The sequence below is a fragment of the Pleurodeles waltl genome, chromosome 1_1, assembly GCF_031143425.1.
Source record: "Pleurodeles waltl isolate 20211129_DDA chromosome 1_1, aPleWal1.hap1.20221129, whole genome shotgun sequence".
In the NCBI taxonomy this organism is placed as follows: domain Eukaryota; kingdom Metazoa; phylum Chordata; class Amphibia; order Caudata; family Salamandridae; genus Pleurodeles; species Pleurodeles waltl.
This window is the reverse complement of record NC_090436.1, coordinates 982,433,686-982,447,309: the sequence shown is the minus strand read 5'-3', so window position 1 is coordinate 982,447,309 and position 13,624 is coordinate 982,433,686. Positions and strand designations below refer to the sequence as shown.

The 13,624-nt window shown below is 42.8% G+C and overlaps 1 protein-coding gene across 6 annotated transcripts in view; it reads left to right on the top strand.

Moving 5' to 3' along the window:
- The window catches only part of FAM13A (family with sequence similarity 13 member A), an 848,928-nt gene that overhangs the window by 548,901 nt on the left and 286,403 nt on the right, over positions 1-13,624 (top strand). For 5 of the 6 annotated variants that reach the window (XM_069230260.1, XM_069230261.1, XM_069230259.1 and 2 more), the window contains one exon: positions 1,638-1,679. In XM_069230260.1, coding sequence (XP_069086361.1) covers positions 1,638-1,679 — 42 coding nt within the window. Of the gene's footprint in view, positions 1-1,360; positions 1,506-1,637; positions 1,680-13,624 lie in introns of those variants that run through there. The other variant, XM_069230262.1, reaches the window with a different exon arrangement.

The window sequence follows — 13,624 nt, the reverse complement described above, 5'->3', positions numbered from 1 at the left end:
TCAAAGACCTATTGGCTTTGCCAGAGCTTTTTTAAAAATTTTCTTTCTGGGATAGCTGTTGACAACCCACACATTCGCACAGCTGTTTAAGAATCACTTCCTATAACAAAAAGACAGTCCTATTGACAGTGCTTTTTTTATGATTTGTTGTGGGTCCCTATGGTACATTGTGTTAAAGCAGTTTCACAAAAGTCACATTGACGACAAGCGGAGGTAGGAAATGAAGTCCGTCTGCACAAAAAAAGAATAACAAGTTTTTCATGTTGAAGTTACAAAACATGACAAAGACCGCGAAAATGAATAAGAAACATCTCAAATGTGCGTAGCTACACTATCTTCTAATGATACGATGCATCAGCTATATGTAGCCTTTCTTACAAGGAAATATAAAAGCAAACATATTGAAAGGTCGTCATTTCATAATATGCTTGGTGATCTCCGATCAGTGAGATGCTGAAGGGAAGCTTCGGAAGGTTTATCTCAATGTTATATGCATTGCAAATGTGGGTTACAGTAGTAAAAATATAGACATTTTGACAGAACAGGAAACGAATTGGGGGAAATATTTAAGCTGTGTGGCCAGCCTCGAGGCTGCGTAAATATGAGGTGTAATTAAGTGGCTTATTTGCAGACTGTGTACGCAGAAACCGAGGATCTGTTGTTTCCACCCTATACATGCCAATGGTCCCGATTCAGACGGGGGACTCTTGTGTTTTTTTTTTTTTTCGCCAAAATGGGCTTTATTTTGGCTGTCTTCTGCCTGAATGTGCCTCTGCTTCCATATAAATCAATGGGGGAAATCCATTCCCACGATTATTATTTTTTAATGTCCCACTTTACTCTTCAAAAATGTTTGTATGTATGCCACTTAAAAATGTGTGTATTCCAAGACAAATCCCTTTCTCCCAATGCATCTTTTCGTTACCTGACATAATTGGGAGCGTTGCGGAACAAACTGACTCCCGGAGTGGAGATCTGTTAAAAAAGGAGGATGTGTTTACATTTAAGCGGGGACAGATAGCACGTCCTAAGTCGCTACGACTACTCCACTTCTATGAGCGTGCACTGGGACTCAGCGCTTATACAGCGCTACGTGATGTCACACTTCCTTTGTGCGCGTCCCCTGTGTACATCCGCCTGTCAGCGCGCTGCCTCCTTTACTGCCCTAGTCTTGCTCCCGAGAACAGGATTAATCTGCTTTTTGTCGGAGTCGTGCACTCACTGCCGCGGGGAGCCACCATTGGGACATCCTCACTCATGCTGTCACTTAAAACAACCTTTTTTAACCGTCGACCCAGCGCTTGTGTAGTCGGGCAGTTCATACCGGTTATTTTCAGTCTGTGGTAGCGCCGGTCGCACCCCCAGGCCCGCCGACACACTCGGGCCGTTGGCTCTCCCTCCCGTTTGGTGCGGTTCCTCACATACTGGCTTTTGAGTTTTCAAGACATCCCTCGCTTTCCGAGGCCCGGCAGCCTGAGCATGATTCTCACGGAGCGAATGTCGAGGTATATAAACTCTCCGACCTTTCTTCGTTTATATGTTTGTAAGCTTTGTGTGAAAAATTGGTGCATATAAACGTGTCCCGTCACGGGCATTATGTAGAAAACTCTTAACTATGCTCTTCTCTGTTGTTTCAGTGTCAAGGATGAAGAACGGCCCATGTCCCCTTTCTACATGAGGTAAGTCATTTTACCGCCCGCGGAGCCCTTTTAAAGGAAGATGAGTTACCTCCAAATGTGTGCAGGAGCTGCAGTGACGCAGTGGTCGTCATTGTGGTTCCGTGCCTCCCCTGGCTTTGGTGTTGTACGTATAGCTTTTCTAAATCAGGCAGGAGTTTTATGGCGCACAATTTAGGATTGAGTGCATTGTTAAGTAAACGTTACTTTCATAAAGCCAAGGGATTTTTGTGGATAATAGTTTAAAATGTTATATGCATTTCTTACACAAAGCAGTGAGCGGCTTTCAGCATTCTGTGTTTCGAAACGGGGACTTGGACAGTGGGTGTTTAACTTAGTTATTCTTTGGCTTCTGCACAGATTAAGGTCGATGTGGTGAACTAAACGTGCATAGCGTGTTGTTAACGAGACGTCATTAATGATAGAGTTGATAGAAACGATTCTAGGTCTCAGTTCAAATCCTAAGTGCCTTGATTTACTATTTTGTAAATTTGATGTGGTACCTGCATTATATTTGTGATAGGTGATAGTACGGCCTGTTACTAAAGTACTAAGAGACTGCCCAGTATCTCGCCTGGATTATAAAAGTGGCTTAAAGGATACCTCACTTCTGCCCATCTCCACCCACAGTGTTTGTGTGGGGTTGTTATTTTAGCCTCTTGGATCCACCTGGATAGGCTACAAAGTTACATAAATGTTGAACTGCATCAGCGGCATAGGATAAAAGTGTCAGGTGTGACCTGAACACACATCATGCACCTGCCCTCCTTGCTGAGGAAATTTGGAAGCTACTTAGAAAAGACAAATGTTTGGCACAATGGGTGCTTCATTATAAGCAAATGCCCAAGCCAAGTTAGAATTCGTGTGTCGTTTTAATTGAAAAGGTACCTGAAAGGATAAAGTCGGTGATGCCACAAATACATAATCTGATTAAGCAGCCTTTGACCAAAAACAACAAAGTAGATAGTACGAATACTGGATAAGGAGCTTGAAACAGCCAGAGCATCGAAAAACCAGTGGTTGATGTGTTGAAGAGGAACAAACTAGTGGCTAGAAAAATGAACACTACTTTACCACACTCCTCTAATCGTACCAATCTTACCTATAAAGAAATATTTATTTATGAAACAAATGTAGTTGCTCATGTTTAGTTCGAACCATACACAGAGAGACCCTTCCCAATTTTTTCCATATAAACAAGTATTGGTAAATCCAGTGCCTCTGGCTGTAAGCCTTTTGGCTTTGCCAGTGTTTGTTTTGTCATAGTTCTTCTAAAAGTTTTTTTTGTTGGGGTATCTGCCAGTCCCTCTCTAATGTCTGCCGGTCGTGTCCTGGGCCAGTCTTCAAGTACTGTGCCTTACCTTCTTCCTCCACCCTAGCAGGGACCCTGCTGTCTGACATCACAAGACCTCTGGGTCAGAGTGCACCCCTTCGCTTACTGACTGAGTACATTACCGAGAATGATCATTCACCCTGGCAACTATGGCATCCGCTGTTTTCTGAGCCACCCCTCCGTCATGCCGTAGGCGTGGGTGAGTGGATATCACGATGTGTTGAATTGATGTTGCGTGGGTCTGTACCCCCTTTTTGAAGTTTGGTGTGCCAGCCTATATTAGCTTGTTCGAAGAGGGCTGCCCAATTCAGGGATGCTTCTTTTCACGTCCTTCACCCACTACGGGCAGTTGCTGCCTGCCACTCTTCTGGGCTGTGTCCAGTGGGCCCTAGGCTCCGGTGAGATCCCCAGGGCCCCACAGGCCTGCGGTGCTGGTACGGGTTTTGCCATAACCTGTTCAGTCCCTGCCACTTGACCCTCTTCCTTCCTCCTCAACTGACCCCCTGCTCGCATATGCTATGCAGTCACTTGTTGGCGAGAAGGCTGCAGTTTACGGACAATAATTGCACAACTATTACCTACATAAAGGTGTTACACTTATTGGTATATTCTGCAATATCAGTACCACGATTTATTGAGGGGGCGCTTCTGCAGGTTTGACCAGTGTCTACTTAATGGCTGGTTCTGTCCCAGGCGGTCACAAGTGCAATGCCTGCCTTGTGGCTTACCTTTATTCCTCCACCATGGAGTCCCTGCCGCCTGACATCCAGCAGTCCCCTGGGTCAGAGCACACCGCTTCGCTTCCTCTGGTGGTGCCTTGCCCTTGTAAAATGACCATTTATCCTCCGCCATGCTGCCCGGTGTTTATGCCTTTGGTCAGCTCCCCAGCATCCGCCCGTGCTTCAGGAGCAGTCTGCTAGCTCTGGCATCCATGTACTGCTGAGTAGAGACTTGCCTAGCTCTACTCCTGAGAGGTGGGCCTCGTCCTCTAATAGTAGCCTGGCACTCCAATGTTAATCGCCTGTGAACTTCCAGCCCATACTTATGCAACGTGTATTCATTGCAATGTTGCTCTTCCTTCTGCATTTCTAGGTTGCTCCACGCTTCTGGGCGCCCCTCCACGGGATTCTGGATATCTGCTCTGACCATATGGTGCTAGCTAGCCGGTAGATACTGTTCATTCTTTTTCGGTGGCTACTAAGAGCCGTGTGAGCTTGTTCCCACTTAAGTGAACCACCAGTACATCTAGCCTGCGCTGATTCCCTCGGCGTGCTAGAGACATCTCTTCCTGGGCCATGGATATCAGCACCTTTGTACCTCTGCCGCGTATGTGCCCATTTCTCCGCCCGCAATACGTAGGCCACCCTAGCGCCCTCGGAGTCCTCCAGTGGGACACTTCTCCCGTATAAATTCAGGTTAGCCATGCTGATCTGACATAGATTCTTGAGGCTTTCTTTTTCCGTCTGCCCACTTTCATTATTTCTGCTGGCCATGCCTTGCCACTGCTCCTTTCCCTATTATAAGCGAATGCGCCCTGAAACCAACGCCCGGTAAGTCTGCTCCACTCACCACGTGAAGCATTATCGTGGACTGATGTCCATGGTCCGTTCCGCTTTTCAAGTGCGGTGCCCTCGCCCCTACTGACTCGTTTAAAGGGCACTGCCCAACCCTCCGACACGTTTTCACTCCCTTCCGTACTTCCGGTCGCTGCTTGCGTTTGGCACCAGGGCGCCTCCTGTCCCCCACCGCTGTTCCTGCCTGGCACGGATTAACGCTTTTGGCCGCCAAGACCCACCCCACTGGTTGGGCCAATACTGAATACTTTTAGAACTTGCAACCAAAATATAGTAGGACTTTAGTGCCTTTGACTTAAAATAAAAAAATTACACAACAATGCTGTGAAGTTCAGTTGAGTTCATTCGAACAATGGTCCGTGTTTTATATTAAAAAAAAGTCAAATGAATGACGATGTCTTGCTTGTAAAACGGTTGCGAACTTAATTACCGGATTAATGTTAATGACCGGAAACTAGTAAGAATCATATTTTGCCACATGGGTAATTGTTCATACGTTGAGGTGTACATTTCTTTGAAGGTGAAACAGTTTCAGAGCTTGATCTCTTTTTACTTCAATTCATTTTAGTTTAATTGGCTTAATATTTTATTATCAAAATATTATATGTATACCAATCAAGGCCTGTGTTGACAGTAAACGTCTGGACTGGTGATTAGTGGTGGGAGAGTGTTTGGTATGAGAGCCTGGAGAAGACCTCTGTGTGTTGGCTGGCTCGTTCATCTAGCAACCACTCAAACTGCATTAATCCGTGATGCAGAAGAATATAAAAGCCGTGGACGCTGAACATGAAAACTAGATATAGATTTCTGGCCAAGGAATACATTTCAGTAAGCAAACCGATGTAAATGTGAAAAGTGTCAACATCAGAATCCAGAACAAGAACCAAGCCCAAAAGTACTCTGGTTTTACAGTTCTTAATACTCTGTCTTCCCATAAAGACGTTCTGAAAACTATGTTGATTTTCTTACCTGTACCAGTGATGTCTTAACACTTTTTTTCTGTGCTGCATAAGCTTAGGGCACATTCATATAACATCCATTGGCACAGACGATTGGTCTCGCCTTTAAAATGTAAATGCTGATCTATTGACTTTGCTAATGCTCGTTTTACATGACCACTCCTGCGTCACAACACATTCATGTTCACTGCTTACAACCTATATATGCATATGCATCATGACGCATTAAGAAGCATGCGTGTTGACAGTGGCCATTTTGTTTTGTTTTACTTGCCTGCTCCAAAATGATTGACAGCCATTTTATAACAATGAAGTAAAAATAAGCATTGACAAGGTCAGTACATCTCGCCTTTGAGACCTGTTGGCTTTGTCAGTGCTTTTTAGGGACTGCTGAACAGCGAGGATAAAGAGAGATTATTTTTTTCAGAAGCTGTTAAATATCGATAAAAAAACAAAAAGCGCATCGATGCAGCTATTGTTGGTGGAATCGCATTCTGTATTCACAAGCGTGTCACCACGTAGCTTGTGCCTATAGAATAATAAAAGCATCATTTTCTTCTATTTTATGTTGGTTGATCTAAGGTGATGCCATTTGGATCTGCCAATAAGAAAGAAAAAATTGCAGGTGTGCAAATGGTTCAAAACGCTGCAGCCGTCTCCTCTTCAGTCTGCCCTGCCACTCTTCTCTAATTAATCTCACTGGCTACTTTTAGCCAAACTTGTACTGTTCAAACCAATCTGCCTTTGTCACTATGCTTTTACTACGCCTGATTCTGCTACCTTCAAGACCGAATTCAACCACTCCACTCTTCCTTTCTACTCTGCCTCGTCTCATCATTTGGTGGCTCCTATCATTCCAGATGCATCCTATTTTGGCCCCAAACATTGGAACTCGCTCCATTTTAGTATCTATATGCAAAATTGCTTTCCAGTTTTCTGCTCATCTCTGAATACCTAGTTGTTTCCATTGTAATTTATTTCTATCCTCTGTCAGTCTTTTTAGGTCTAGCCTAGGCAGTGCAGAAGTGCTGTCTCTCGACATGTTGTAATCTACATCTGTGGGCTTGCACCACACCCATCTAACGCCCATCACTTTCATTCATTCCTGGCCTGCCTTTCAAAATTCCCTTGATTTCGTAGGTAAATGCTTTACTTTTGTCCCGCCTTAAGGCTGCTTTGTTGTGACCTTGGAGACTGACCCAGTTATATGTAATATTGCATGATCGGCCATATAATTTAGCGCAGCGCACTACTTTTTTGTTTTGCCTCACCGCTTTGCGTTGCATGACCATATGTTGTTTCTTCCTTGTTTTGGGTTTGTGGTGTCTGAGCACAAGGGCTGCAATCTGGAGGAGGGTTATTTTTTTAAATTTATTTAATATATTTTTTTAAAGGTTTGTATAGCGCAAATGCGATCGGAGGAGTGCTTTACATAAGTACCATTTACATACATTTTTAGCAGTAAAAAAATGTACAAACTGGAGCTTTTACAACAGAAAAAAACACAGAAATCCTCAACACGCCTCTCCCAGTACAGCCGGAGAGACGTTACTACATTATTCACTGCACTCGGGAAACTCCTGCATAATGCTTTGCGGGGCATTCCTCAAAACATTTTTGCCCATAACTCAGCATGTGGAGGTCTTATGACAGTGGGACCACCACCAAATGGTTCAGCACGACACGCTCTTTCTGTCTAGTTCATCTCTGGGTCACCTCATTAGTTTGAGGGGGGAATCCCAAAATAGTAGCCTCTCTCACCATTGTGTCTTTTTAAGCTCTCTCATGGCTTGAACTTTGTTTTTACAGCCAGAAGTAGTTTGTTTTTAAGGGCCTTGTTTGTAGTAGTGTTGCAGTAGGCCTGCTTGGCCTGAAAATGTGTAAGGCACTGTGCCCTCTAGGTTACACTGCATTACTTTCTGCCATTTTGTTTTCATGTCGTTATGCCGTCTAAGGGCTGATAATATGGTTACATGACCATGTTTCTTACAAATGCAATTTTTATTATGGTGTCCTCTTGGGGCGGTTCTGAGCATTGCAGTCAAAATATTACAATATTTGCAACACTAAAAAAATCGCCCCATAATGCTTTGTGGGGCATTACTTTTACAACCCATTTTTGCCTATAACTCACCATACTATGGAGGTCCTAGGACAATGGGACCACCATGAAAATGTTAGCACAGCACACTCTTTCTGCCTAGGTCATCTCTGCGTCCCCACACTAGGTTGGGAGGACAAAATAATAATTCCTCCCACCAGTCAGTGTCTTTTTCAGCTCTCTCATGGCTAGAACTTTTGTTTTACAGCTGGGAATAGTTTGTGTTCTAAGGGCCTTGTTTGTAATATTATTCTAGTAGGCCTTCTATGCCTGAAAATGTGTAATGCACATTGCCCTCTAGGGTCTAAATAATATGGTTACAGTGCATTACGTTCTGCTATTCTGTTTTCGTGTGGTTTTGCTCTCTAGGGCCTCACTATATGGTTACATGACCATGTGCATAACAGCTGTAATTTTTATAGTGGTGCCTTCGTGGGGCTGTTGAGCATTACAGTCCAGATAGTACAATATTCTTTACTGCACTACAATATTACAATATTCTTTACAATATAACTCACCGCACAATGTGCTCTTTCTTTGTAGGACATCTATGTGTCCCCATGCTAGGTTGGGGGGGACCCCAAAATAATAATATAGAAAAAAAATATAATACATAATCGCAATAATTTCAGTTTTTGCTGCAGACAGGGGAAGAAGGTAAATGGAAGTGTTTGTAATACGCAGGGCCACTTGAATTATGCGGCAGAGAGGACCAAATCATAAGGCAGGGTTGACCAATTTATGTGGCAAGAAAAGAAAGTCCAGTTATGCATTTACAACGCCAATAGTTCCAACTCAAGCACATGCGAGACCTGCTGATTTGCAAATGCTTGATTCCCTCTGTAGATTAGCGCTAAGATAGCCCCTGGAGTACTTACACACTTTACAAATTTCCATCATTATGCCACCCTAGAAACCCTCAACAATATCTACAAGGCAGACGTAGATAAACGTCATTTCGCACCCTGATCTGCCTAACAAATGAGGAAAAGCAGTTCACAGAGAAAAGAATCCTTGGTACAAACGTTTGACTGAGGCTGCATACACCTGAAACGTATCTGTACATATATATATATATATATATATATATATATATATACACACACACACACACACACACACACTGCAGAGGGCTAAGTAATTAATGCAATGTGATGTCAAATGCTACTGAGATGTGTGTGTGGTCTAATCCGACTGCCTGCACCTGCAGACCTTTCCAACATCCTTGCGTCACCGAACCTAACATGCTGGAGGTGTGACATCTTTCCATCCTCCTCCATCCCAGTTCCTTCACTGTAGACTACCTCTGCTGTAGTTATACAGGCTTCCCTGCTTCACAGAAAGATATCTCATGGGGCTCACATAGTTGCAAACCTTTTAATCTTTTTTTCCTAACAGTTGGGCGCACGTATCCATATGTAATAGAAAAATGGTTCTGTATAAGACGTACGTACTTGGCTGAAGAAATTGTTCATCTGTGCAGTAACATTGTTCTTAGAAAAACCTCACAAAAGATAAACTGGGAGAGCAAAAGTGTGCATACATTTGTGCGTAGAAAAAAACTCTGCAAACGATAAACCTGCAGAGAAAAAACATGCACACATTTTTCAGCTTGATTCAAATCGATTACAGTTGAAAATACATTTGCAACATTGTTTCATTTATCCATCAATACATATAAAAACTGCACCACTGAGGGTAAATTATTTTTTGCAAACTGTTATAAGGGTGCAAATCATTAACTTCAAAAATATCTACTGTTGTCAGGAAAATACTTGAGAATGCAGTTGAGGACCATAGCGGCATCCACACCAAACTGAATTGCTATCAGTTGTGCTTCAAACCCGGTTTTCTCAGAGGCGGTCACCCTCCTGAGTCTCGACTTTGATGAGCTGTTCCTGATGGTATTATTAGACCTTTTGACTACCATTGATACTACGGCTCATCTTGCTTTCATAAACACACACTCCTGATGCATGAGCGTAAAAGGCAACGTTTTAGAGTAATGTTTTTGTACTTCTGGAAGATAAAACACCTAGGTTTTCAAATTGGGCTATCCAGATCCCACCTTCTGCCAGTCACTGTCATCTGTGGTGCATACCAGGACTTCTTTTGTCTCATTTGTGGGGAGTTGGTGATATGTCTTTCTTGTCATCTACAGCTTCCACTAATGCAATAATGACACATAACTTGGCCTAAAGACATTGGACAGTAGTGACCATCTACACAGGACAAGCCTCTTTCTCATCAAAATTGGTGTACAACTGACCTAAATACGTTTATTACTAACCTAGTAAGTGTTCATTATAAAGAACTGCAGAGTTAACTTTCTTGTGTAGATGACACTATTAGAATCTTGAAAAAGTTTGGGATAATCATAGATGCTATATTTTAGCCATTTTACCCCAAGTTAACTTTATAAAGAATGGCTGGGGCCCTCATGGTTTAATCATGAGTGCACATCAGCCTCAAAACTCTTAAAAGCAGTGACAAATTTCACCCCGCGTGTAAGACTTGCCAGGTTAGGTTATAAACTTGCCCATCAACAAAGGAAGGAAGGCATAAAGAGAAGTAAGTAAGTAAGTTTGTATTAGCCTGGTTAATTGAAACCAATGCCAATTTTAAAACTAATCACATTGGCGGACTAATAAACGCACGCAAGCTCTTTAGTTAATAATAAAAAACACACAATTACCAGAACAGTAAATGCAATCCCCGATAGTGTTAATGTGCATCTAGATTGCGCACTGTCTCGTGGATTGGGCCCGCCGGTTAGTAATAGCGCTTAAAACTTTTCTTCAGAATAGTCCAAAAGCGGGGTCTTAAAAACAAGACTTCGCTTGTAGCCATGTATATACAGTAACAGCACAACCTAATTAGCAATCCTAAAGTGCCAACAATGTCAGGATGGCTGGGGCATAGTTTCCTTGTTCCTCAATCTAAAATCTAAAAATACTTTATTACACCACAAGGTAGATGCTAACCCTACAACTAGACTTTGATATGTCACCACCCGCTCGGTTTCCTATGATAAGCCGAGTGACTACCCATCCGCAAACACCCGTAGGCATTTGAAACAGCAGAACCCATATCCATCCTGGCTTTGCGCTACCTTTTCAGCAATATATGACAGTTTTTTAAAAGTCTGCACCATAAATTTAGTCTCCCTGACAGGCAAGAGGAATTGAGGAGCCACTTAACCAGATAATCATGGCTGGCCCACATGAGCGTATACCCAGGGCCATGAAGATGTATTTCAAGTATGTTTTCCTTTGTTCAGTCAACACGAGCATGCACAAAAAACGTGAACAAGTGACTCTTGTTTGTGCCCACGGAGGTGTCAAGTTTGAGTACTAAACTGCTGCTTCCAAGAAGGGGCCATGTCTTTAGGTTCAATCGTCCCAAATCGCAGAAGCATAAATTGATGTTTCAACAATTGCGTGAAAAATACAGATAAATATTCCTGTGCTCGGAGTGTTTTATATGATGATAGTACGGTCCAGGCGTGTCGACTTTTGGCAAGCATGTTCTTGTCTGTTGTAAGCGACAGTAACTGAGTTGCAGTGCTCAAACTCATGCCCCAGATGTTTTGCAGACCCAATTCCTTTATAGAGTTATTTAGATTGTATACCCATGAGCTGTTAGCGTTGCTGTACTGTTGCTCCTCGATTTCACACCAGCATAGATTGCTTATAGTTCCTGTCTCTGCTGCTCCCAGTCTCCAGCAGAGTTTTACGTACACATTTTTGCTGTGAAATTTGTAGATTTTTTAATCCAAATTCTAGGTGTACCTGGGCTGGTGAAGTAGATTTTGGAATCTGGAACACTGTTTTATAGTCCTTGGTTTGAATTTAATTTAAAACTGCTATTCCTTTGCCCAACATTGTTTCAGCCCCATATGTAACTGTTGGCATTAGCCGTGCTTCATTACAGAGAGCAGATGGTTGTATGATGGACAACTCATTTTTTTGTTTTAATATCGTAAATAAATAGGTCAAGAATTGTGTTTTTGCTTGAGCAGCAACAAGCTGTGTTTAAAGGCCAGGTTATGGTCCACTATGAAACCCAAGAATTTGTGGGAACGACCTCCACCTGGGTTCCGTTGATGAACCATGAGAAAGATTTAAATTTGGAGTCCACCAGTCTGACCACTTTAGTTTTATTCAAATTCAGTTCCAGACCTTGCTTGACTAAATATCCAGTGAGTGCATCAATGCTGTGCTGCAGACCAATTGGAGTTTGTCTAAGTAAAACTGTCCTCTGCGTACTGTAGCCATGCTATTGCTTCCTGATCCAAAAAACGGACGGGTGCTTGTTTATAAGAGAAAGAGCGTTGGCCAGGTCTGCTAAATATAAATTAAAAAGCATAGGGGCTAAAACACATCCTTGCTTTAGACCATTAAAAGTTTTAATTCTATTGGTAACCTGGCCACCTTCTCCAAATCTTGACTCGCGCCCAAGTACCTGTATATAGTTCCATCATTGTGTTTAATAGGCTGCTGGGGAGATTCCAGCTTTTCAATTTTTTCCGTAGGCAAGATCTTGGGACACAATCAAACGCCGACTTAAGATCAAAACAACAGGCTAATAGTCTGCTTTTCTTATGCCTAGACTTTATGCCTAGCAAACCCAAAGCAGTCAAGTTGGTTGAGGTCCCCATGCCTACTCTGAAGCCAGTCTGACTTTGTGGCAGGAGATGTTTCTTGTGTATCCAAACTGATAATTATTGCAGCAGACAGGTTGCATAAAGCTTTGCTTCGACATCGATCAAGGCTATTACCCTGTAATTAGCAGGGAGGCAGAATTGATGGTCTTATAAATTGGATGGAAGATGTTGCCTTTCCAGGCGTCTGGAAGCAGCTTTGTGCCGTGGAGATCATTAAAAAGGAGCGCCAAGTAATAAGCCCAGTATGTTGGATCACCTTTAAAAAGGGCGGTGGGGATGCGGCTCCTTCCATTTTTAGCTTCGTTCAAATGCCTATTAGCTGCTCAATGTCTATATCCAAGAGAGCGTTGTCTTGATCAGAATCAGGCTGGGAAGCGTCTGTTTTCAACTTTACTCTAAAGCCAAAGTCAGTCGAACTTGAAGTGCAAAGACTTGTAGGCGGAGGGACCTTTACCATCGCCATATGGTCTGAGGACGAATACAATGCTGAGACATGGGTTTCCCAAGTGGCAGCCTCAATGCCTGCATTAGAATGTCGATTTTTTCCCATGTACCAGCCCATTCACCACTTGCCAGAACTATTTGTTGTTTTTCTGTTTATTAGACATCAGGAGCTTAGACCACATCTTCATAGTACTGCCTTTTTTTCATCCAGCAGTCTTTCTTATATTGTGATCTCAGTTTAAGGAGCTTTGTTTTGTCGGGGTTCTTAGCCCTTTGTGCCTCCTTTGCCACTTTTTTTGACTCACGTGAGACTTGATTTTTTAATTTACACAGAGATCTATTATACCATGGATGTTCTTCTGTAACACCTTTCAGGTTTTTATTTGCAGCAATTGCGGAGCTTGAGAAAGGGATTTTATTAGGAAATTTGTTCAGTAATGAATCGCATAGGTGCTTCCATGCCTTCACCCGTGCTCCTGAACTCAATGCAGTTTGTTCCTGATTCTCAAATTCTTTCTTGAGCTCTTATAGTGACCCTGCACAGCGTTAGACTTCTTCCATCACTTTCTCAATACCGGGCCCCTGGCATTTTAACTTTTTTGTATTATAGGTCATCGGGGTGGCAATAATAATGTTTGCAGTTGGTAGTCTCTTCTATTCTCGTCTTAACTGTATAGCTTGTGGAAAGTGCTCACTTTCTGGGCATGCATAAATATTGTAGGCAGCGACTAGTGCCAGTGCTGCTTCATTTATTAACATGAAGTCAATTGTTAATTTTATTGATCCCCTTGAGAAAGTTACTGGTGTAGGGGTGTCTCCCCCTAAGTGGGTCATCAAGCGACGGAGTCCAAGATTTTCAAACGCATTGTTC